At 42.5% G+C, this 24289-nt stretch overlaps 3 protein-coding genes across 3 annotated transcripts; 1 reads left to right on the top strand and 2 right to left on the bottom strand.

The window, feature by feature from the left end:
• Nucleotides 1-1022: 1022 nt before the first annotated feature.
• LOC311283322 (piggyBac transposable element-derived protein 4-like) lies at nt 1023-4157 on the bottom strand (the record flags this gene model as incomplete). The annotated part of the gene is made up of 3 exons (XM_084397673.1): nt 3906-4157; nt 2795-2872; nt 1023-2592 (listed from the first exon to the last, which is right to left on the bottom strand). The coding sequence occupies exons 1-3, from the start codon at nt 4061-4063 to the stop codon at nt 1023-1025; spliced, it is 1806 nt and encodes a 601-aa protein (XP_084253799.1). The 5' UTR covers nt 4064-4157.
• A 191-nt stretch (nt 4158-4348) lies between these two features.
• Nucleotides 4349-6499, top strand: LOC311283320 (piggyBac transposable element-derived protein 4-like; the record flags this gene model as incomplete). Its single annotated transcript, XM_084397671.1, has 2 exons — nt 4349-4353; nt 4924-6499. The coding sequence occupies 2 exons, from the start codon at nt 4349-4351 to the stop codon at nt 6497-6499; spliced, it is 1581 nt and encodes a 526-aa protein (XP_084253797.1).
• A 7183-nt stretch (nt 6500-13682) lies between these two features.
• Nucleotides 13683-20363, bottom strand: LOC311283319 (uncharacterized protein; the record flags this gene model as incomplete). Its single annotated transcript, XM_084397670.1, has 3 exons — nt 20081-20363; nt 14327-14404; nt 13683-14124 (listed from the first exon to the last, which is right to left on the bottom strand). Exons 1-3 carry the CDS (start codon nt 20236-20238, stop codon nt 13683-13685), a joined length of 678 nt encoding a protein of 225 aa, XP_084253796.1. The 5' UTR covers nt 20239-20363.
• Nucleotides 20364-24289: the final 3926 nt, after the last annotated feature.

Here is a 24289-nt window from a genome sequence, read left to right as displayed (position 1 = left end):
TTGCTTTTATTCCCAAAGATGCTGCTCTGAATCAGGTCTACTAAAAGCTTTCAGCAATCAGGCTCTATTACATTAACTCCTTATGGATGCAAAGCTACCACATTTAAGATCATCCAAAGGGAAGGTCTCTGGTTACAAAGCAGACCAATCAGTGCAGTACTGAAAAAAGTGGTTCAACTTAAGAAATCTTAATAAAGAAGAGAAATTAACCCATTCCCTGTAACATTGAAAGAAAACTGTAAAAACATCCTGAAAATGCACTGAATTAAGAGTATTGTGACTTCCTATAATTATATAGGTTAATCATTATATTTCTAAATCCACCCCTTTTCTGTCTTTTCACACTCTTGTAGACTGGGTGACTGACAGCCTTTCAACAGGTTTAAACTGGCAGGGAATTTTCTCCTCTTTGCCTTCCCATGAGGCCACAGTACTCTGGGACAGTAAATGTGCCACAGAGAACAATGGGAAGATGTTCAATGGATTATGCTGGCAATAGCAACGACAGTTTAAGAAAACTCCTTAAGAGAGAAAACATAGAGAGGTTACCCTTTCTGAATTTCTCAAAATAGTTCACGAGGTCTAAATTCTCCCATCAAGCATTTAATATTTAAAACCCCATAGAATCAGAGGTGTTCTTCGAATCCTGAAGATGTTGGACATGCCCTAACATTTGTGCTCATTTCAGCTATTTACACCATAAGGAAAATGGCTTACTACACTGCATTCAGCCCAGATTGTATTTCAGTAATAATGCTACTTTGATTTTCTGGTTTCTTAAAAGCAGTGTGAAAGACAGTGCCAGTGGTCATAAATACTGTATTCAGCACCTGAGGAAATATTGATCCCTTCCCTAAAGGATCTATTAATATAAAAAAAATATATATATAAATATAAAAAAAAAAGTCTCCTCACAATCACACACATTTTTAAATGTAGTTTATTTACAGAAATAGTGTACAGTTTACTCAAAAGAGGGTGTGTAATTGAAGGCACATTGTTGTGCACCAAGGTTTGAACACTCAATCATTGTTGTGCCATTCCTGGAAACAGTTCCTGTTCAACTGAAGACACAAATGAACGTCACATGCCTGGCATTTCCATGGTGTTTGTTGCTTCTTGCCACGCACTGCTTTGCAATGCACACATATGCGGCGACCAACAGTGGCAATATTTCTGACGTCGGAGGTCAGCTCAGCTCCTGGAACCGGCACATGGTCATTACTGGTCTGTTCTGGATCTGCTTTCTCAGACACACCACAGAGCTCTGCAACAAGCTCTTCCATAAACGCCTTGTGCGTCATGTTGCCGTGTAGCTCCTTGTGCAATATGAAAGCGTTGGTGGCAGCAACGTCCAAGAAGTGTAGAAAGACTTTTCTGTACCACTTCATGGTGTTGTGCTGTGCAGTGTAGTACTGCAACAGCTGGTTGGACGGGTCAACACTTGTCATGTGCTGGTTGTAAGCGCTCACAGGCGCAGGACATGGAAAAGACTTTGTCCTCCGTGTCTCTTGTGCTTTCACTTGTCGTTGCACACGGTCTCCTGTATAGGCAGCATGGATGGTGGAACAAACAGACACCTCTTGTTTGTCCATCCACTTCACACACACAAGAGGCCCATCCCGAATCCACCGGATGGATCCCCTGCTGGACTTTTTGGTCAATGGATTAGATGTGCTCCGTGGGAAGTCCTTCCTATGGTCTCTGTAAGTCCCACAAGCCCCAAACTTCATAGCTAACAAGTCTGTTAAGAGCTTTGGACTTGTATAGAAATCGTCCATGTACACATGATACCCAGAGCCCAAAACTTTCTTGTCCAGAAGAGACATCACAGCATCATAAGAAAGCCCACGGCCTGTGGGAAAGATGTTCTTGCCCGTGTACACAGAGAGGTCCACAGTATAGCCATTCGACGAGTCCGCCAGGACAAAAAACTTGAAAACTTGAGGCTCGGCTTTCATGAATCTTCTCATTCCTGCATTTGCTCTGCATGCCACCAGTCTGTCCTTAACAGCTAAATTTCTTCTGGGATGATAAAAGGTTTTGCACGCAAGACGGATGGTGTCCATGAGGGGTCTGACCCTGAAGAGCTGGTCATGTTCAGCTGTTCCCCTCTTTTTGTCATTTTCCTTGTCTGCCTCTGGGTGACTTATGTGCAAATTCCATGAAATGGTGCGGTATCGGTCCCTAGACATGACTGTGGCAGGAAAGGGCAGAGAGAAGAGACTGTCCTGCCGCCAGTAGTCAGCGATGGAGCTCATCTTCACGAAGGCCATGTAGAAAACGAGTCCAATGTAGCGGTACAGCTCGCCAACACCGACATCTGTCCAACTGTATTTGCGACCCTTTGCGAGTGCCCTGGCAGCCTGAGCGTTTGTGTTGTGGCACAGATTTGACACGGCGCTCTCTGAGAAAAACAGTTTGAAAAGACTCATAGGAGAGTGCGAGTCAGCAAGACTCGACTGCGGCCCAGGTTCCCGAGCCGGCAGGAATCTCAGAGACTTTGGAGCCACATCGACATCAGTCTCTTCCCTCCATGACAGAGTCTTGGCTCTCTTTAAAACAGGAATCTGGTCACTGTCATTCTCACATCTGTGGGGGGAGAAAACAAAAGTGAGCATGTTGACAAAAGGATCACAACATTATCAATTACTAATACTGATATATTGGCCACTCATTAAAAAGCTATTTACACATTCATCCATGCACATATACTTTGCTTAGATTAATTTTGATTACATGTACTGTGAAATAATACGTCACTTGTAAAATGACGGAGTAAACGTGCACTTACACATTAAGATTCTCAACCGCGTTGAAAACTGAACGATGTTTGTGTCCTGTGTGAGGTCCACGTGAAGGAACCACATTCCTAAGAAAAGAAAAGGTACAAGCACAAATATTAGTAAACCATTAGCTTATGTTGTCCAAGGTGGCAAACCAGTGCACGCATAAGTGATAGACCCTCTTCACATTTCCGGGTTTCTCAGAAGAGAAAATCATCCAAGTTGGGTAAAATTCTAATGTGGTGAATGAGAGACTACATTGCATATATATTTTGTTTTTAATTTGCTCAAACAACAATAGAAAAACTTCACAAAAGTGTTTTCACAACTTTAAAAAAAAAAAAGTAAACGAAATATAGAGAGATGCTAATCTCACTGTCACTCACACAGCCGCAGTATTAGAAACACCCAAATTTGTTGTAATGTGATGCAACAGAGATATATTGCCATGTATAGTTATAAATGTGCATACATTTAAATAGTAATGATAATAAACACTCTGCAGGATTCACGATGCTGATCACCATTAAAACTAGTCATCACAGTCTGTGAAAAGGGTCCATTGATATTTAATGGGTATACAGTCGCGCGCTTTATGGCTGTTGATGGGGCATTGACACGATGCCCCATCGACAGCCATAAAGCGCGCGACTGTATAACCATTAGGCTAATTATCAATGGACCCCTTTCACAGACTGTGATGACTAGTTGTAATGGTGATCAGCATCGTGAATCCTGCAGAGTGTATATTATTATTATTATTATTAATGTGTAATTATTAATTAATGAATTACATAATTATTATTATTAATAATAATAATAATTATTATAATTCTGTCATTAATTAATAATTACACATTCAAAACAATTACACCTCGGCAGATGTTGGAGAACACAGTTAAGCTCTGTTGCTAAATGTCCATCTCGCTCTCAATCTCTCTCTCCACATTAGAGTATAACATGTATACACTTGTTTCGTAAGACATTTAGATCTTCTAAAAGTCCACAGGACAACACATTTCACTCATAATATAACAAAATGGTAGATATCGTCTGGTCATACTGGTTTGAAACAGTTATATGCGACTCTAATAACTAAAATAAGAATAAACGGCTTACTCTTCAGAAGATGTGTCCAGCGCTGGCTCAAACTGATCCTCAAACTGCGAGCCTTCATCATCAACGTCTTCATCATCTTCTGACTCTGAGGAACAAGTCGATTCTTCCTCACTGTCTATGATCATCCGAAGAGCTTCCTCGTGTGCGTGACGTGCCATCTTCAGGAAAAGTCAATAAAGCCAAACATAAGTTTGCCGCAGGTTTTATCCTGTTGATCGGGGGCGTTTCCCACATTCAGGTCATTACCATGTGAATGACGCGCTCTGCCGGTGGGCGTGGCCAGACCGGCGCTAAACAAGAACAGGAAAACCCCCTTCAACTTTGTAATTTTAGCTTAACTTTCTTTATTTCTGGATTTTATATGTGTCTCTTTCGTTGGCCGTCTTGTTGAGCACCTTCTTTGAGGGCAGATTTCACAGGTTCGGGGCAGACTAGACGCTACAATGGCGTATTGCTGCCCTCCTCAGTTCATTTGAAGAATTAATAGATTTAACAGATTATATCCTTAGTTGATACATTTTGTTGTCTCATAGTCCTTAGTACAGAGTAATGATTTTAATAAATAACTTGAAGTTCCAGCTTCCGACAGTTCTGAGTACATGAGATTTATTTCTGTACGATGATATAAACAGTCCATTAGAGCATGTTTCTACTTCTCCACATATGCATCTGCCATCTGAATGTTTTCCAACCATTGCCAGCCCATAATTCAACGCACACCTCATTCCTAAACCTGTATTTATGGAATGATTCACTATTGACTGAATAGAAAAATAATGTCTACCTTTATTTCCCTTTTCCCATTCTGTTTGCCATATTTTCATTAGTTCTTGCTGAATAATATATTTACAATCAACCCTTCCATACATTACTTCCAATTGTACTTTATTTCTATGTACAGCTTTTTTTGCCATTTCATCAGCCTCTTCACTCCCCTGAATTCACAGAGGATCTGATTCTGCACTGGATATTTATTTGAAGCTCATGTTAAGCTCACTTTTGTTTTCTCCCCCCACAGATGTGAGAATGACAGTGACCAGATTCCAGTTTTAAAAAGAGCCAAGACTCTGTCATGGAGGGAAGAGACTGATGTCGATGTGGCTCCAAAGTCTCTGAGATTCCTGCCGGCTCGGGAACCTGGGCCGCAGTCGAGTCTTGCTGACTCGCACTCTCCTATGAGTCTTTTCAAACTGTTTTTCTCAGAGAGCGCCGTGTCAAATCTGTGCCACAACACAAACGCTCAGGCTGCCAGGGCACTCGCAAAGGGTCGCAAATACAGTTGGACAGATGTCAGTGTTGGCGAGCTGTACCGCTACATTGGACTCGTTTTCTACATGGCCTTCGTGAAGATGAGCTCCATCGCTGACTACTGGCGGCAGGACAGTCTCTTCTCTGTGCCCTTTCCTGCCACAGTCATGTCTAGGGACCGATACCGCACCGTTTCATGGAATTTGCACATAAGTCACCCAGAGGCAGACAAGGAAAATGACAAAAAGAGGGGAACAGCTGAACATGACCAGCTCTTCAGGGTCAGACCCCTCATGGACACCATCCGTCTTGCTTGCAAAACCTTTTATCATCCCAGAAGAAATTTAGCTGTTAAGGAAAGACTGGTGGCATGCAGAGCAAATGCAGGAATGAGAAGATTCATGAAAGCCGAGCCAGCAAAGCTGGGCTTCAAGTTTTTTGTCCTGGCGGACTCGTCGAATGGCTATACTGTGGACCTCTCTGTGTACACGGGCAAGAACATCTTTCCCACAGGCCGTGGGCTTTCTTATGATGCTGTGATGTCTCTTCTGGACAAGAAAGTTTTGGGCTCTGGGTATCATGTGTACATGGACGATTTCTATACAAGTCCAAAGCTCTTAACAGACTTGTTAGCTATGAAGTTTGGTGCTTGTGGAACTTACAGAGACTATAGGAAGGACTTCCCACGGAGCACATCTAATCCATTGACCAAAAAGTCCAGCAGGGGATCCATCCGGTGGATTCGGGATGGGCCTCTTGTGTGTGTGAAGTGGATGGACAAACAAGAGGTATCTGTTTGTTCCACCATCCATGCTGCCTATACAGGAGACCGTGTGCAACGACAAGTGAAAGCACAAGAGACACGGAGGACAAAGTCTTTTCCATGTCCTGCGCCTGTGAACGCTTACAACCAGCACATGACAAGTGTTGACCCGTCCAACCAGCTGTTGCAGTACTACACTGCACAGCACAACACCATGAAGTGGTACAGAAAAGTCTTTCTACACTTCTTGGACGTTGCTGCCACCAACGCTTTCATATTGCACAAGGAGCTACACGGCAACATGACGCACAAGGCGTTTATGGAAGAGCTTGTTGCAGAGCTCTGTGGTGTGTCTGAGAAAGCAGATCCAGAACAGACCAGTAATGACCATGTGCCGGTTCCAGGAGCTGAGCTGACCTCCGACGTCAGAAATATTGCCACTGTTGGTCGCCGCATATGTGTGCATTGCAAAGCAGTGCGTGGCAAGAAGCAACAAACACCATGGAAATGCCAGGCATGTGACGTTCATTTGTGTCTTCAGTTGAACAGGAACTGTTTCCAGGAATGGCACAACAATAATTGAGTGTTCAAACCTGGGTGCACAACAATGTGCCTTCAATTACACACCCTCTTTTGAGTAAACTGTACACTATTTCTGTAAATAAACTACATTTAAAAATGTGTGTGATTGTGAGGAGACTTTTTTTTTTTTATATTTATATATATATATATATTTTATATTAATAGATCCTTTAGGTAAGGGATCAATATTTCCTCAGGTGCTGAATGCAGTATTTATGACCACTGGCACTGTCTTTCACACTGCTTTTAAGAAACCAGAAAATCAAAGTAGCATTATTACTGAAATACAATCTGGGCTGAATGCAGTGTAGTAAGCCATTTTCCTTAAGGCCTCATTATACTTCTGCGTCGGACCTACGCCGGAGCCTATACGCCGTAGGCAACGTGTTGGTTTTAATTTATACCTCTGTGTCGTTGTCCGCGTTGACGTTGACGCGCACCTAGGGAGCATGTGAAACCCCGAGGGAGGGGTTCTGGCAGACCAATCACAGCGCTTGTGTCCGCGTAGAATTGACGCGTTGTTAAATTTTTGGAGAGGTGCACGTCAGGGTACGCCGTAGGGTACGCGCGCTACACACAGCCTACAACGTAGCTACGGCGGCAGTTCGACGCAGAAGTATAAATAGGCCTTTATGGTGTAAATAGCTGAAATGAGCACAAATGTTAGGGCATGTCCAACATCTTCAGGATTCGAAGAACACCTCTGATTCTATGGGGTTTTAAATATTAAATGCTTGATGGGAGAATTTAGACCTCGTGAACTATTTTTGAGAAATTCAGAAAGGGTAACCTCTCTATGTTTTCTCTCTTAAGGAGTTTTCTTAAACTGTCGTTGCTTTTGCCAGCATAATCCATTGAACATCTTCCCATTGTTTTCTGTGGCACATTTACTGTCCCAGAGTACTGTGGCCTCATGGGAAGGCAAAGAGGAGAAAATTCCCTGCCAGTTTAATCCTGTTGAAAGGCTGTCAGTCACCCAGTCTACAAGAGTGTGAAAAGACAGAAAAGGGGTGGATTTAGAAATATAATGATTAGCCTATATAATTATAGGAAGTCACAATACTCTTAATTCAGTGCATTTTCAGGATGTTTTTGCAGTTTTCTTTCAATGTTACAGGGAATGGGTTAATTTCTCTTCTTTATTAAGATTTCTTAAGTTGAACCACTTTTTTCAGTACTGCACTGATTGGTCTGCTTTGTAACCAGAGACCTTCCCTTTGGATGATCTTAAATGTGGTAGCTTTGCATCCATAAGGAGTTAATGTAATAGAGCCTGATTGCTGAAAGCTTTTAGTAGACCTGATTCAGAGCAGCATCTTTGGGAATAAAAGCAAGCCAGGCTGTGAGGGACAGACATTCATCTCTTCAGTGGGTTGTACTGTTTTAGAAATCCTTTTTTGTATTGTTCTGCTGATGGAACACTGCAAAAATACCTTTCCAAGAAATTTAAGTCCAAAAAACTCCAAACATGAGCTGTGGAAAAGAGTGATAGGAGATTTAGAGCTTTTTATAGCTGAAACGTCTATCCCTCACAGCCTCGCTTCCATACCTGTCATGGCACTGCTCTGAATAAGGTGTATAGGCTGACTACACAGAAGAGAATTGGACTGAGAAGTTCATATACTATAAATGAGAAATCCTGAATGCCATACATCCATTCTCCAAACTGCAGCCAGTGTCTCAGGCAAGAAGAGAGAAATACCTTGGACAGATGGCCAGTCCATCACAGTGCAAACACACGGGCATACACATATTCACACCTAAAGACAATTTAATGTCTCCACTATCAGATTTAACCAGGAGGAAAACAGTCATATGTACATTATTTACACACTTGCCACAATGAAAAAAAAAAAAAAAAAAAAAAAAAAAAAAACGGGTGAAAAGAATAAATCAACAATCAATACATTTCAGTTTCAGAATCATGGATATTTTTATTCTGGTGTCATTATTGTCCCGTGCATTGGGTTTCCAGCAACAAGTCCAAGAATATTCATTTACACCCACAATGTAATAGCAAATTTAGCATTTTAATCAACAGTAAAAAAAAATGTTTTACCTTATATCATATGTCTTGGAGTATCGCAAAACTATTGTATTGTGAGTTCAGTATCGTGATTTGTATCGAATCGTGACATGGGGGTATCGTTACACCCCTAGTAAACAGTATAAAATAAAATAAAAGAGAGAAAAATAAAAGTAATTTAAAAATGATGATTTTATAGATTTAAAAACAATATATTTTAAGTTTATTTCAAACTTTTTGTATCAATTGAAATGTCTCCTTTAATAAAGTTTAAAAATGATGATGTACATATTATCTTTACATTAGAAATTATCTTGTTTTTTCAGTTGACACCACCTATTTTGTCCCTCATGGCCTTCTATGAAAGTCTACTTGGGATATGAATAATAAAATTAGAAAAAAAGTCCATACATTTTGTCATTCCCATGAAGATCCATTTGTGCTTTTTTGCTGGTAAAGTTTTTTTTGTTTTCAAGTAAATTCAAGATTATTCATTAAAATCACATGATTTAGTTCTGTCCCTCAGTAATCCCTCAACCCCGTTACACAAATCATTCTCCCCCATAAAAATAATGAACAGATCCTTATATGTGACATCAATAACAGGAAGTAACATCATAGAAGTCTTCTGAACAACATTGTGTGTAGACACAGGCAAGTTACCACCTTCTCTTATAACTATAACTTATTTAGAATTGTGATATTGTGGTTGTCAGGCTCAACGACTCAACCCTGTTACATCAAATAAAGATAGAATTCTTTTACTTGTGAAAATGATCTTTGTTATTTCAACAATATACATGATTTCTTAATACCTTGCATGCCATGTGCTCTCCTGTTATACACTACATGTAGAGCAGTGGCCATTTTCGAGCAAAAAATCACAACCCTGTCACACTCAACCCCGTTACTTTTTTTGCTACGAAGCGCGCGAACACACAAACACATGCTCGCACACACACACACACACACACACACACATACACACACACGCACGCACACACACACATCAAAAAAGCACACAAGTAATATGTTTTATTTTGATGACCTATTTAGTCAGTTTATAATGTTCTAATGTATACTAAGTTTTTCCTGCAGTCGGGTTAATAAAACTGAGTTGCAATTGCAATTTATATCTGATGTTTTTCTTGGTTACATAATGAAATACAGTGCTTATAGAAAAATCTTACAGTGAATTTGAGTAAAAAACAACTATGCATATGTTAAGCTGTATTTGTCTCTTCAACCCTGTTACCCTAGTCTCAACCCTGTCACACCTACATTTTTATTAATTATTTTTTTAAGTTTATGAATAAGTCATTTAATGTTTGTTGAACTTAGTCTGAAATGTTCAGAGCAATCATAAAAATACTGATTTTAGTTCAAATTCTGAAGTTAAGCCACATCTTTGATCAAAAATGATGAGGTTGCTGTCACAAAAAGTGTCCATTCCAGGCTTTAGTTTAGCATAAGTGTTAAATTATATGTTAATTTTACATTTACAATTACTGAATTAGTGTGAGGGACATCTGATTAATAGGAAAACGTTGATTTCATTACAAATATATTTTATAAACATATTCAGAGAGCTCCCATAGTGTCCATAACGGGGTTGAAGACTAATAGTGCCCATATCTTAAAATAATAACCAATAATAATAGTAGGGATTTGATGCCTGAGGTGGGAAAATATGTTTTTCTGGAAGTTAAACATGTAATTAATGTTGTGGGGTGTTCAGAAAAGTAATACAACATTAAGCCAAGTCTCAGTCACAAATGAAAAAAGCCAGACCTTGTGAAGCGAAAAAGTCATTCAGTATGAAGGTCTTACTAACCAACGATCTTGAATTAACCAGAGCGAGGAAACAAGGAACCATCAATTTGAGTATTGAGAAGCACCCACAGTATGGTCCTGGAAGTTTTATCTATTTTTATATTTTATACAAACAATGTTGAAGTCTCTGCGGTCACAGATTTAATGTCAACACAATAGTTATGTTTAACAGCTGATTTACAGTGGTGAAAAACTACAGTACCCAAGATGTTGTACAGAAAATTCCATCAATCAAAGTCGCCAAAAGCAAAATGCACCAAAAGAGCTCTTTAACTCCGCCCACTCCCATGAACCACTGTATCATGCAGTCAAGGTGGTCTCCTTACACTTTCAAAACACTAGAATATTTGTGTATACGGTATGCATATTTTGAAATAAACTTAAAATATATTGTTTTTAAATCTATAAAATCAACATTTTTAAATTACTTTTATTTTTCTCTCTTTTATTTTATTTTATACTGTTTACTAGGGGTGTAACGATACCCTCATGTCACGATTCGATACAAATCACGATACTGAACTCACAATACAATATTATTGCGATACTCCAAGACATATGATATAAGGTAAAACATTTTTTTTTTACTGTTGATTAAAATGCTAAATTTGCTATTACATTGTGGGTGTAAATGAATATTCTTGGACTTGTTGCTGGAAACCCAATGCACGGGACAATAATGACACCAGAATAAAAATATCCATGATTCTGAAGCTGAAATGTATTGATTGTTGATTTATTCTTTTCACCCCTTTTTTTTTTTTTTTTTTTTTCATTGTGGCAAGTGTGTTGCCCTTAGACTTCATTGTAAATAATGTACATATGACTGTTTTCCTCCTGGTTAAATCTGATAGTGGAGACATTAAATTGTCTTTAGGTGTGAATATGTGTATGCCCGTGTGTTTGCACTGTGATGGACTGGCCATCTGTCCAGGGTATTTCTCTCTTCTTGCCTGAGACACTGGCTGCAGTTTGGAGAATGGATGTATGGCATTCAGGATTTCTCATTTATAGTATATGAACTTCTCAGTCCAATTCTCTTCTGTGTAGTCAGCCTATACACCTTATTCAGAGCAGTGCCATGACAGGTATGGAAGCGAGGCTGTGAGGGATAGACGTTTCAGCTATAAAAAGCTCTAAATCTCCTATCACTCTTTTCCACAGCTCATGTTTGGAGTTTTTTGGTCAACTTAAATTTCATGGACAGGTATTTTTGCAGTGTTCCATCAGCAGAACAATAAAAAAAAAGAATTTCTAAAACAGTACAACCCACTGAAGAGATGAATGTCTGTCCCTTACAGCCTGGCTTGCTTTTATTCCCAAAGATGCTGCTCTGAATCAGGTCTACTAAAAGCTTTCAGCAATCAGGCTCTACATTAACTCCTTATGGATGCAAAGCTACCACATTTAAGATCATCCAAAGGGAAGGTCTCTGGTTACAAAGCAGACCAATCAGTGCAGTACTGAAAAAAGTGGTTCAACTTAAGAAATCTTAATAAAGAAGAGAAATTAACCCATTCCCTGTAACATTGAAAGAAAACTGTAAAAACATCCTGAAAATGCACTGAATTAAGAGTATTGTGACTTCCTATAATTATATAGGTTAATCATTATATTTCTAAATCCACCCCTTTTCTGTCTTTTCACACTCTTGTAGACTGGGTGACTGACAGCCTTTCAACAGGTTTAAACTGGCAGGGAATTTTCTCCTCTTTGCCTTCCCATGAGGCCACAGTACTCTGGGACAGTAAATGTGCCACAGAGAACAATGGGAAGATGTTCAATGGATTATGCTGGCAATAGCAACGACAGTTTAAGAAAACTCCTTAAGAGAGAAAACATAGAGAGGTTACCCTTTCTGAATTTCTCAAAATAGTTCACGAGGTCTAAATTCTCCCATCAAGCATTTAATATTTAAAACCCCATAGAATCAGAGGTGTTCTTCGAATCCTGAAGATGTTGGACATGCCCTAACATTTGTGCTCATTTCAGCTATTTACACCATAAGGAAAATGGCTTACTACACTGCATTCAGCCCAGATTGTATTTCAGTAATAATGCTACTTTGATTTTCTGGTTTCTTAAAAGCAGTGTGAAAGACAGTGCCAGTGGTCATAAATACTGTATTCAGCACCTGAGGAAATATTGATCCCTTCCCTAAAGGATATATTAATATAAAAAATATATATATATAAATATAAAAAAAAAAAGTCTCCTCACAATCACACACATTTTTAAATGTAGTTTATTTACAGAAATAGTGTACAGTTTACTCAAAAGAGGGTGTGTAATTGAAGGCACATTGTTGTGCACCAAGGTTTGAACACTCAATCATTGTTGTGCCATTCCTGGAAACAGTTCCTGTTCAACTGAAGACACAAATGAACGTCACATGCCTGGCATTTCCATGGTGTTTGTTGCTTCTTGCCACGCACTGCTTTGCAATGCACACATATGCGGCGACCAACAGTGGCAATATTTCTGACGTCGGAGGTCAGCTCAGCTCCTGGAACCGGCACATGGTCATTACTGGTCTGTTCTGGATCTGCTTTCTCAGACACACCACAGAGCTCTGCAACAAGCTCTTCCATAAACGCCTTGTGCGTCATGTTGCCGTGTAGCTCCTTGTGCAATATGAAAGCGTTGGTGGCAGCAACGTCCAAGAAGTGTAGAAAGACTTTTCTGTACCACTTCATGGTGTTGTGCTGTGCAGTGTAGTACTGCAACAGCTGGTTGGACGGGTCAACACTTGTCATGTGCTGGTTGTAAGCGCTCACAGGCGCAGGACATGGAAAAGACTTTGTCCTCCGTGTCTCTTGTGCTTTCACTTGTCGTTGCACACGGTCTCCTGTATAGGCAGCATGGATGGTGGAACAAACAGACACCTCTTGTTTGTCCATCCACTTCACACACACAAGAGGCCCATCCCGAATCCACCGGATGGATCCCCTGCTGGACTTTTTGGTCAATGGATTAGATGTGCTCCGTGGGAAGTCCTTCCTATGGTCTCTGTAAGTCCCACAAGCCCCAAACTTCATAGCTAACAAGTCTGTTAAGAGCTTTGGACTTGTATAGAAATCGTCCATGTACACATGATACCCAGAGCCCAAAACTTTCTTGTCCAGAAGAGACATCACAGCATCATAAGAAAGCCCACGTCCTGTGGGAAAGATGTTCTTGCCCGTGTACACAGAGAGGTCCACAGTATAGCCATTCGACGAGTCCGCCAGGACAAAAAACTTGAAGCCCAGCTTTGCTGGCTCGGCTTTCATGAATCTTCTCATTCCTGCATTTGCTCTGCATGCCACCAGTCTTTCCTTAACAGCTAAATTTCTTCTGGGATGATAAAAGGTTTTGCACGCAAGACGGATGGTGTCCATGAGGGGTCTGACCCTGAAGAGCTGGTCATGTTCAGCTGTTCCCCTCTTTTTGTCATTTTCCTGGTCTGCCTCTGGGTGACTAATGTGCAAAGCGTGTACAGCTCGCCAACACCGACATCTGTCCAACTGTATTTGCGACCCTTTGCGAGTGCCCTGGCAGCCTGAGCGTTTGTGTTGTGGCACAGATTTGACACGGCGCTCTCTGAGAAAAACAGTTTGAAAAGACTCATAGGAGAGTGCGAGTCAGCAAGACTCGACTGCGGCCCAGGTTCCCGAGCCGGCAGGAATCTCAGAGACTTTGGAGCCACATCGACATCAGTCTCTTCCCTCCATGACAGAGTCTTGGCTCTCTTTAAAACTGGAATCTGGTCACTGTCATTCTCACATCTGTGGGGGGAGAAAACAAAAGTGAGCATGATGACAAAAGGATCACAACATTATCAATTACTAATACTTATAAATTGGCCACTCATTAAAAAGCTATTTACACATTCATCCATGCACATATACTTTGCATAGATAAATTTTGATTACATGTACTGTGAAATAATACGTCACTTGTAAAATGACGGAGTAAACGTGCACTTACACATTAAGATTCTCAACCGCGTTGAAAACTGAACGATGTTTGTGTCCTGTGTGAGGTCCACGTGAAGGAACCACATTCCTAAGAAAAGAAAAGGTACAAGCACAAATATTAGTAAACCATTAGCTTATGTTGTCCAAGGCGGCAAACCAGTGCACGCATAAGTGATAGACCCCCTTCACATTTCTGGGTTTCTCAGAAGAAGAAAAAAATCATCCTAGTTGGGTAAAATTCTAATGTGGTGAATGAGAGACTATATTACATAGCCTATATTTATATTTTGTTTTAACTTGCTCAAATAACAATAGAAAAACTTCACAATAGTGTTTTCACAACTTTCAAAAAGAGTGAGTATATATATATATATATATATATATATATATATAGAGAGAGAGAGAGAGAGAGAGAGAGAGAGAGAGAGAGAGAGAGAGATTAATGACAGCAGTCGAGAAGAGAGAAAGATGTTAATCTCACTGTCACTCACACAGCCGCAGTATTAGAAACACCCTAATTTTTTTTTTAATTTGATGCAACGGTGATATATTTCCATGTATAGTTATAAATGTGCAAACATTTAAATAATAATAATAATAATAATAATAATAATAATAATAATAATAACAATAATAATAATAATAATAATAATAACTGCAGGATTTACGATGCTGATCACCATTAAAACTAGTCATCACGGTCTATGAAAAGGGTCCATTGATAATTAATGGATATACAGTCGCACGCTTTATGGCTGTTGATGGGGCATCCTGTCGATGGGGCATCGTGTTGATGGGGCATTGACACGCTTCTGTTATTCACATTCAAAACAATTACACCTCGGCAGATGTTGGGAGAACAGTTAAGCTCTGTTGCTAAATGTCTATCTCGCTCTCAATCTCTTCTCTCTCCACATTAGACATGTACACTGTTTATGCAGCTGTATAGTAATAAAATAAGAGGCAGACAAGCGAGTGTAGCTCAACAACTGTATTCACAACAGAACAGCCAGAGGACGGCCAGGCAAAACCAATCGACAGCCGATCGCATGATTCATTACATCCCGTAACATCCCCCTTTACAAATATGAACTAAAGAATTCCCTTCTAAAATAAGAAGTAAATAATAACAAAATACTATATAAACTTCAGGCCACATAACAATTAAAGCGACTGCAATAAACTTCAAATTAGGCACTAATGACCTGCATTATTGCTGACTATAGAGTCCTTGTTACATTAACTGTTCTTTTCCTTTCCAAAAACTGCCACAGCAGCATTTCTAACCAATTACAAATCAAGCCTCTTAGGTGGCCTTGACAATCGGCCAGCCCTAGTGTAAGTGTGTCCATCTGATGATGAGGGTTAGACAGGGCCAAGTGAAGCCTGTGGCACGGGCTTCGCAGGAGGTGAGTCAGTGGATGGAAGGGCCTCTGCAACACTCCCTTCCAGCATAAGAGGCAATTCAGGTTCAGTACTGTCCAATGCTTGTGTGGTGGGTGACTCTGCTGTTCTTAGGTGCACTCGGTTTCGTCTATATAGGGATCCACCCACATTCACAAGATAAGAGCGCGGTGCCACTTTCTGAAGGCAGGTGCCGACCCTCCATAGCGCAGGGTTTTCCCCTGGAAGGGGCTTCATGCGGATCCTCTCTCCTATGTTCAGCTCTGGCAGATCACGAGCTGACCTATCATAATAGGATTTTGCCAACTGCTTTCGGTGGTGAAGCCGCTCCACAACCCCAGTTATAACACTTGGCTCCAGAAGCTTGTTTGTTACTGGAAGAGACGTTTTCAGTCTCCGCGACATTAACCTTTGCGCAGGGCTACTGTCCATGTATTCAGTAGGGGTATTTCTCCAATGAAGGATTGCTTTCCAAGGGTCGGTTCTGTCGTGCATAGCTTTCCGCAGAAGGTTCTTAGCAATCTTGACGGCTGACTCAGCCTTTCCATTTGATTTAGGATGTCTTGGTGACGAAGTGACATGCTCAAATTCCCAGCTGGAGGCAAAACGCTTAAACAGAGCACCAAACTGAGGGCCATTATCTGTGATCACTCTATCTGGCTGACCATGTCGAGCAAACTGAGCCTTGCAGCGCTTAATGACCGTCTCTGCAGATAGATCAGTAAGCAGTTCAATCTCCCAAAAATCTGAGAAATGATCCACAATTAGAAGATAGTCCTTTTGCCGGTGACTAAACAAGTCCATGCTGACGATCTGCCATGGCCTGCCGGGGATGTCATGAGATAGCATGGTTTCCTTCTGTTGGTTGTGTGCAAATTCATTGCAAGTCGAGCAGTTACTCACAAAGTCTTTTATTTCTGCTTGCATACTAGGCCAATACAGTGTGTCACGGGCTTGACGATAACATGCGTCACCTCCTATATGGCTTGAATGTATACGCTTAAGCATCTCTGGACGTAGTGACTTGGGGATAATAGCTTTCTGTCCACGGTACAAAATACCATCTTGCACACTAATTTCATCTCGATAAGGCCAGAATTCTCGGATGATGTGTGTTGTTTTTTCTTTCTCATCAGGCCAGCCTGCAAGGACAGTGACCTTAAGGGCCTGTAGCGCATCATCCCTTTCAGTATGCTCCCTGATTATCTTCAGCCGCTGGTCCGTCACATTCAAATATTCTGCTTGGTTGATGAGTTGTACATCATCTTGCTCTTTCTGCAGATGGCATATGGCGTGCCGCTGGTAAACTGACCCTGGCCTGTACAGTCAGCAGCGGCCCTGCTCAACATGTCACTGATGAACATTTTAGGCCCCGGCTTGTAGACAACCTTGAGACTGTAGTTTTGAAGTGTCATGAGCATGCTTTGAAGGCGCTTGGGTGCACTGAGAAGTGGTTTGCTGAATATAGTGATCAAGGGTTTGTGGTCAGTCTCTGCTGTGACCAACTCTCGTCCATACAGGTACTGGTGAAATCTTTGGCAAGCGAAAACGATACTGAGACACTCTTTCTCGATTTGGGCGTAATTTTTTTCTGTGGGAGTGAGGGCTCTTGAAGCGAAGGCGACAGGCTGTCCTTCTTGCATAAGACAGCACCCAAGACCACTCTGGCTGGAGTCACTTTGTACTGTGATGGGCTTAGTAACATCATAATAGCGCAGCACAGGCATCGATGTGGCCATGGATTTAAGCTTGCGAACTGCATCGTCATGTTTGGGTAGCCAGTGCCAAGGTGTGTTTTTGTCGAGCAAGCGACGAAGTGGCTCGCAAACAGTTGACAAGTGGGGCATGAACTTGGCTAAATAATTAGCAAAGCCGATGAGACGCTGCACACCTTTCGCATCTGTGGGGTTGGGCATGTCCATGATAGCCCTCACTTTTTCTTGGTCGGGCTTCAAGCCTGCGACTGAAAGGATATGACCATGGAACTTCACTTCAGTGACCTTGAATTGCAATTTTTTTAAGCAGAGTCGTAGCTTGACCTCTCTGCAACGCTCCAACAGGGCCCGAAGCTTGAGATCATGATCACTTTCAGCTTGCTGGTCTGTGTCACCGCAGCCAACGACAAGAATATCATCAGCGATGGGCTCAATCCCCTTTAAACCTGTTAACAGTTCATGCTGTTTCCGCTGATACACCTCAGGTGCCACTGAGACACCAAATGGGAGCTTTAGCCACCGTTTCCTGCCCCATGGGGTCCAGAATGTGGTCATGAAGCTGCTCTCTTGGTCCAGCTTGCACTGTAAGAATGCATGTTTGGCATCAACCAAGGTGAAAATCCTTGCTTTAGGCAATTTGTATAGCACATCCTCCAGAGTTGGCATTATATAATGAGAGCGTTTCAGAGCTTTGTTCAGGAACTTTGGGTCCAAGCAAATCCTCAGCTTGTCTGGTTTTTTTACGATCACCATGTTGCTGATCCAATCTGTTGGCTCTGTAACATCTGCAATATGACCCTCTGCCTGATACGCATCCAGTTGGGCTTTGACGGCTGCTTTCATAGCGATTGGAACATTCCGGGGGGCACACTGTACCGGTGTAACACTGGTATCCAGCTCAAAGTGGACCTCACCAGGCAGAGATTCCACGGGCAAGTTGAACACATCACTGTATGTGTCAATTAACTGTTCCTTAGTCAGAGGCTTACACCGTTCATGTTCCATTTTGAGCACGTCATCTGGGATTGTAAACTGCATCAGACCTAGCTGTTCACAAGTAGATCCTGAGAGAAGTGGACTTTGATTTGTCTCTACTATCTCAAATGACAGTTGATATCTCTCTCCTTTGACCAAACAGTCTGTTTCAAAAACACCCATGGAGTCCAGCGACTCGCCTGAGTACAGCCGTAATTTGACATTACTGGGGCGGAGTGGTGTGTGCGGTGCCACCTTTACTTTATCCTTGTAGCTCATAACATTGCATGTTGCCCCTGAATCTAACTGACAACGCACTAACTTGCCATGCAATCGCAGAGAAACAAACCATTTCTTTCCTTTCATGTGCACCGTGCTAATGGACTCAACTGTGTAAATGTCCTCATCACTGTCCCCAATCGGCTCCTCCGTGGAATATTCCATGCAGTGAAGCTTTCCCTCTGTAGATCTGCTTTTGCTTTTAAGACACACTTTAGCAAAGTGATTATCAGTACCACAGAGTCTGCAACTTTTGCCGTATGCTGGACAATGATCCCTGCCTCTTGAATGCACACTACCACAGTATCGGCATGTCTTGTTTGTGTCTAAGTGTCTTGGTGAATTAATCTGCTTCCGCTGGTTAGGCTTAAATGGTTTCCTAGCAACAGCGTGAACCGTTTCGGCTGGAGGCATGCACGCGTTATCCATCGCTCTCATATGCATAGCAGTCTGTTCAGCTGTGCGACACATCTCAATGGCTGTGAGCAGTGTTAATGTTTTTTCACTTAACAACCTGCGTCTGGTCCCTTCATTTGTAATGCCCAGTACGATTTTGTCACGAATCATTTCATCCTTCAATCCACCATAATCACAAGTTGCAGCTTTTTCTCTTAATCTGGTCACAAAATTGTCTATGGATTCCCCTTCCTCCTGTTTACAACAGCCGAACACATACCTCTCATAAATTACATTCCTGGCAGGCTTGAAGTATGCATCCAATGCATCTAGAATGGTTTTAATGTCTCTCTGTTGCGCGTCTGTGAGATTCAAATTATGCCGGTAAACATGTCTGCATTCAGATCCCATCATACTTCTCAACGTGGCAGCTTGTACCTCCCTGCTCTTTTCAGCCAGGCCCGTGACCAGTGCATAATCCTCGAACTCTGCTCTGAATAAGTCCCAGTTAGCGCTCCAGTCTCCGTTCATATTCATCGGTGTCGGCGGAGGTATGTTAGCCGCGATGTGGGCCGGTACGCCGCCAGACGGGCGAGGCGCGGCCGCAGCATTATCAGCGTCCATAATCAACGAAATGATCGGAATCAGCAGTTACAGCGTGAACTTAAGGACGAATGCGCTAGGCATCTTCTGACACCATGTTTATGCAGCTGTATAGTAATAAAATAAGAGGCAGACAAGCGAGTGTAGCTCAACAACTGTATTCACAACAGAACAGCCAGAGGACGGCCAGGCAAAACCAATCGACAGCCGATCGCATGATTCATTACATCCCGTAACATACACTTGTTTCGTAAGACATTTAGATCTTCTAAAAGTCCACAGGACAACACATTTCAACCATAATATCACAAAATGGTAGATATCGTCTGGTCATATTGGTTTGAAACAGTTATATGCGACTCTAATAACTAAAATAGGAATAAACGGCTTACTCTTCAGAAGATGTGTCCAGCGCTGGCTCAAACTGATCCTCAAAATGCAGGCCTTCATCATCAACGTCTTCATCATCTTCTGACTCTGAGGAACAAGTCGATTCTTCCTCACTGTCTATGATCATCCGAAGAGCTTCCTCGTGTGCGTGACGTGCCATCTTCAGGAAAAGTCAATAAAGCCAAACAAAAGTTTGCCGCCAGTTTTATCCTGTTGATCGGGGGCGTTTCCCACATTCAGGTCATTACCATGTGAATGACGCGCTCTGCCGGTGGGCGTGGCCAGACCGGCGCTAAACAGGAACAGGAAAACCCCCTTCAACTTTGTAATTTGGCTTAACTTTATTTCTGGATTGTAGATGTTTCTTCCCTCTTTCGTTGGCCGTCTTGGTGAGCACCTTCTTTGAGGACAGATTTAACTAGTTCGGGAATGTTAATCTTCAGCTCACGGTGGATCTTCTTCTTCTTATTTTGATATTTGCAGCAGACTAGACGCTACAATGGCGTATTGCTGCCCTCCTCAGTTCATTTGAAGAATTAATAGATTTAACAGAGTCCAGTCCAGTGCAAAAAGTTGACAAATCTTGTTGTCTCATAGTCCTTAGTACAGAGTAATGATTTTAATAAACAACTAAACAACAGTTCTGAGTGTGTTGTTTTGCTTATGCTCTTAATAAGCAGTCGAGGCGTGATAGCTGATTTTTCATATTTATTTCACTACTCTCTTGTATCAACAACCCTGTGCTACTCCCATGGCAACATTAACCCCTTCTTTACATGGGGCTTCCGCCCATGCTCACAACTACTGTGGCATGCTGGGTAATGGAGTTCTTAAAATAATGTACTCATAACATCACATCTTTCCCCCTATAAAGAAATAAAATGTACTCTTATAAAACATAGCCATCTTAAAGTGCTGTTATTTACTTATGTGTATAAACTTTACTTTTACTTATTTAACTATTATGAAACTTTACTTGTAAACAACTTTTACAATTTTAAACTTTTTTTTTTTTTTTTTTTTTTTTATATATATCCTCCTCAGACCCGAGCTTTGGTTTGGCGTGCATTTTAGATTTCTTCTAGCTTTTTGGGGTTAGGAGGGGACCAATATATATAATAACCAGAATTTATCTTTGAACATGAAGCACTTTTTGAAAAAAATGATGTCCACATATGTGGACACTGGGTCTGAATTCACAGAAAAAAATCAATACACCATTGTGCAACAAAGTGCAAATCTCTTTTATTTACAGCCTGTGCCTGAACATTTTTCGTTGTTACTCTTGTATAACTTCTGAACATACATACATACATCTTCCGCTTATCTGGGGCCGGGTCGCGGGGGCAGCAGTCTAAGCAGAGATGCCCAGACTTCCCTCTCTCTAGACACTTCGTCCGGCTCTTCCAGGGGGACACCGAGGCGTTCCCAGGCCAGCCGGGAGACATAGTCTCTCCAGCGTGTCCTAGGTCTTCCCCGGGGTCTCCTCCCGGTGGGACGTGCCCGGAACACCTCCCCAGGAAGGCGTCCAGGAGGCATCCGGAACAGATGCCCGAGCCACCTCAGCTGGCCCCTCTCGATGTGGAGGAGCAGCGGCTCTACTCTGAGCTCCTCCGGAGTGACCGAGCTTCTCACCCTATCTCTATGGGATCGCCCAGCCACCCTGCAGAGAAAGCTCATTTCGGCCACTTGTATCCGGGATCTTGTCTTTTCGGTCATGACCCACAGCTCAGCCCAGGTGAGTTGGAAAATTTATCCGGGGCCCCACCCTGGAGCCAGGCCCGGGGTGGGGCTCGTATGAGAGCGCCTGGTGGCCAGGCCTCCCCCATGGTGTCCGGCCGGGCTCAGCCCGAAGAAGCGACGTGGGGCTGCCCTCCCGTGGGCTCACCACCCGTAGGTGGGACTGTAAGGGGCCGGTGCTTAGAGGATCGGGCGGCAGTCGAAGGCGGGGGCTTCGGCGACCTGATCCCTGGACCCTGGAGGGGTGCTGGATAGCGCTCTGACTGGGGACTCCATCGTTCTACTTGGGGACTTCAACGCCCACGTGGGCAGCGACAGTGACACCTGGAGGGGCGTGATTGGGAGGAATGGCCCCCCTGATCTGAACCCGAGCGGGCTAGTCACAGTTTGTCCATAAGGAACACCATGTTCAAGCATAAGGGTGTCCATCAGTGCACGTGGCACCAGGACACCCTAGGCCGGAGGTCGATGATCGACTTTGTGACTTTGTGGACGTTTCATCTGGCCTCTGGCTGTATATCTTGGACACTCGGTGAAGAAAGGGGCGGAGCTGTCAACTGATCACCACTTCTGAACATTGATATGGAAAAACAAAATTTATATCCAAATAAAAAACATATCCAAAAAAAAAAAAATTTGAAAATTTGCTTTCTTTTTTGTAACACTCCAAAACTTCAACTTCTCCAAACTAGGAATGTTATTTTTATTTGTGTGTGTGTGCACGCTCGATCGCAGTGAGCAAGAATGTGTGTGTGTGTGTGTGTGTGTGCGCGCACGCGATCGTGAATGAGCAAGAGAGAGTGTCTGTGTGTGCGATCGCGAGTGATCAAGAGAGTGTGTGTGTGTGTGTGTGTGTGTGTGCGCGCACGCGACCGTGAATGGGCAAGAGAGAGTGTCTGTGTGTGCGATCGCGAGTGATCAAGAGAGTGTGTGTGTGTGTGCGCGCGCACGCGATCGTGAATGGGCAAGAGAGAGTGTTTGTGTGTGCGATCGCGAGTGATCAAGAGAGTGTGTGTATGTTCGCGCACGCGATCGTGAATGGGCAAGAGCAGAGTGTCTGTGTGTGCGATCGCGAGTGATCAAGAGAGAGAGAGTGTGTGTGTGTGTGTGTGTGTGTGTGTGTGTGTGTGTGTGTGTGTGTGTGTGTGTGCACGCGCGCCACGAAGCTCGCAAGTTGTGCAACTACAAATTGTCATTTTTTTTGCTAAAATTCTTATACAGTTTCATCGAAGTTAAGTCCCAATGTCCACATATGTGGACATCAAGTTTAGCAGCCTAGTAAATCTTTCCTGTTACAAAAGTTTGTCAAATGTGCATGCCATTTTAATCATACAACACTACTATGCATAACTTAACAAGAATCAACGATGAAATGTTATTACATTTTTTACCTTGTGGGCGTTTTGGTCTGATGTGGCTGCGTGACATTTCGCCTCTGTTCTCCGCCATCTTGAAATTATTTATGTTACATTTTTTTTTCTCCTGACACCACCAGATGGCAGTATAAGTGTCCATGTTTGTGAAAAACCAGTTCCAGTTACACAGAATTAAGTATTAAGCTGCACACAGCCAAAAATGTGGTGTCCACGTATGTGGACACGGGGACTGAGGAGGATATAGACTAACTTCAGGGTCCATGTAGCTCCTTCATTCTGCAAAACGAATTAAAGAAACTTTAGCAACTCTCGATCAACCTCTGAGGTGGCTGAACATGTCTCTTAGGTCTAGCCTGTCTTTCAGCAGCTGGCGACTTCGACAGTTTGGAAGGTGTCGCAACAGACGGTGACGAAGACACTGCTGTCAGACCACTGTCAGTTAGCTCTGTAGATTCAGTTATGTCCTGCTGAACCACCTCTTGAGCTGTAATGTCCATTTCAGTCGGCTGTAGTTGAAGATCCGTGCGGTTCCTCCTCAGAGACAACCCATTCTCCGTCTGGATCCTGTAGGAGCGTGGAGCAACTTCCTCTTCCACCTGTCCCTTTTGTCTCCACGTGCCTGTAGAGATGTCCCTGAGACGCACCATGTCTCCAGGCCTCAACATTGGCAGGTGTTTTGCCGTTCGATCATACAGCTGTTTTTGTTTCGCTTTTTGTGCCTCCTTTACTTTTTTGACTTTGAACGCGCTTTTGGGCGTAAGCAAGTCCTCATTTACTGGAAGGTTAGAGCGAATGCGTCTACCCATCAGCATTTGAGCTGGTGATAGTCCGTTCTGTAAAGGTTCACTCCTATAGATCAGTAAGCTTTTCTGAAAGTCATCTCTGTCAAGGGCTTTTTTCATCATAGTTTTTACTGTTTTCACAGAGCTTTCTGCCAAGCCATTGGACTTTGGATAGGTTGGGCTCGACGTAGAGTGTTGAAACCCCCATTCCTTGGCAAAGGCAGCAAACTCACAGCTGGAAAACTGGGGCCCATTGTCCGAAAACAGCTCACATGGGACACCATGTCTGGCGAAGACAGTCTTGAGGTAGCTG

This window comes from Rutilus rutilus (assembly GCF_951802725.1).
Source record: "Rutilus rutilus genome assembly, chromosome: 23".
NCBI lineage: Eukaryota > Metazoa > Chordata > Actinopteri > Cypriniformes > Leuciscidae > Rutilus > Rutilus rutilus.
Note: the sequence above shows the minus strand (reverse complement) of the source record. Positions and strands in the feature narration are given on the sequence as shown.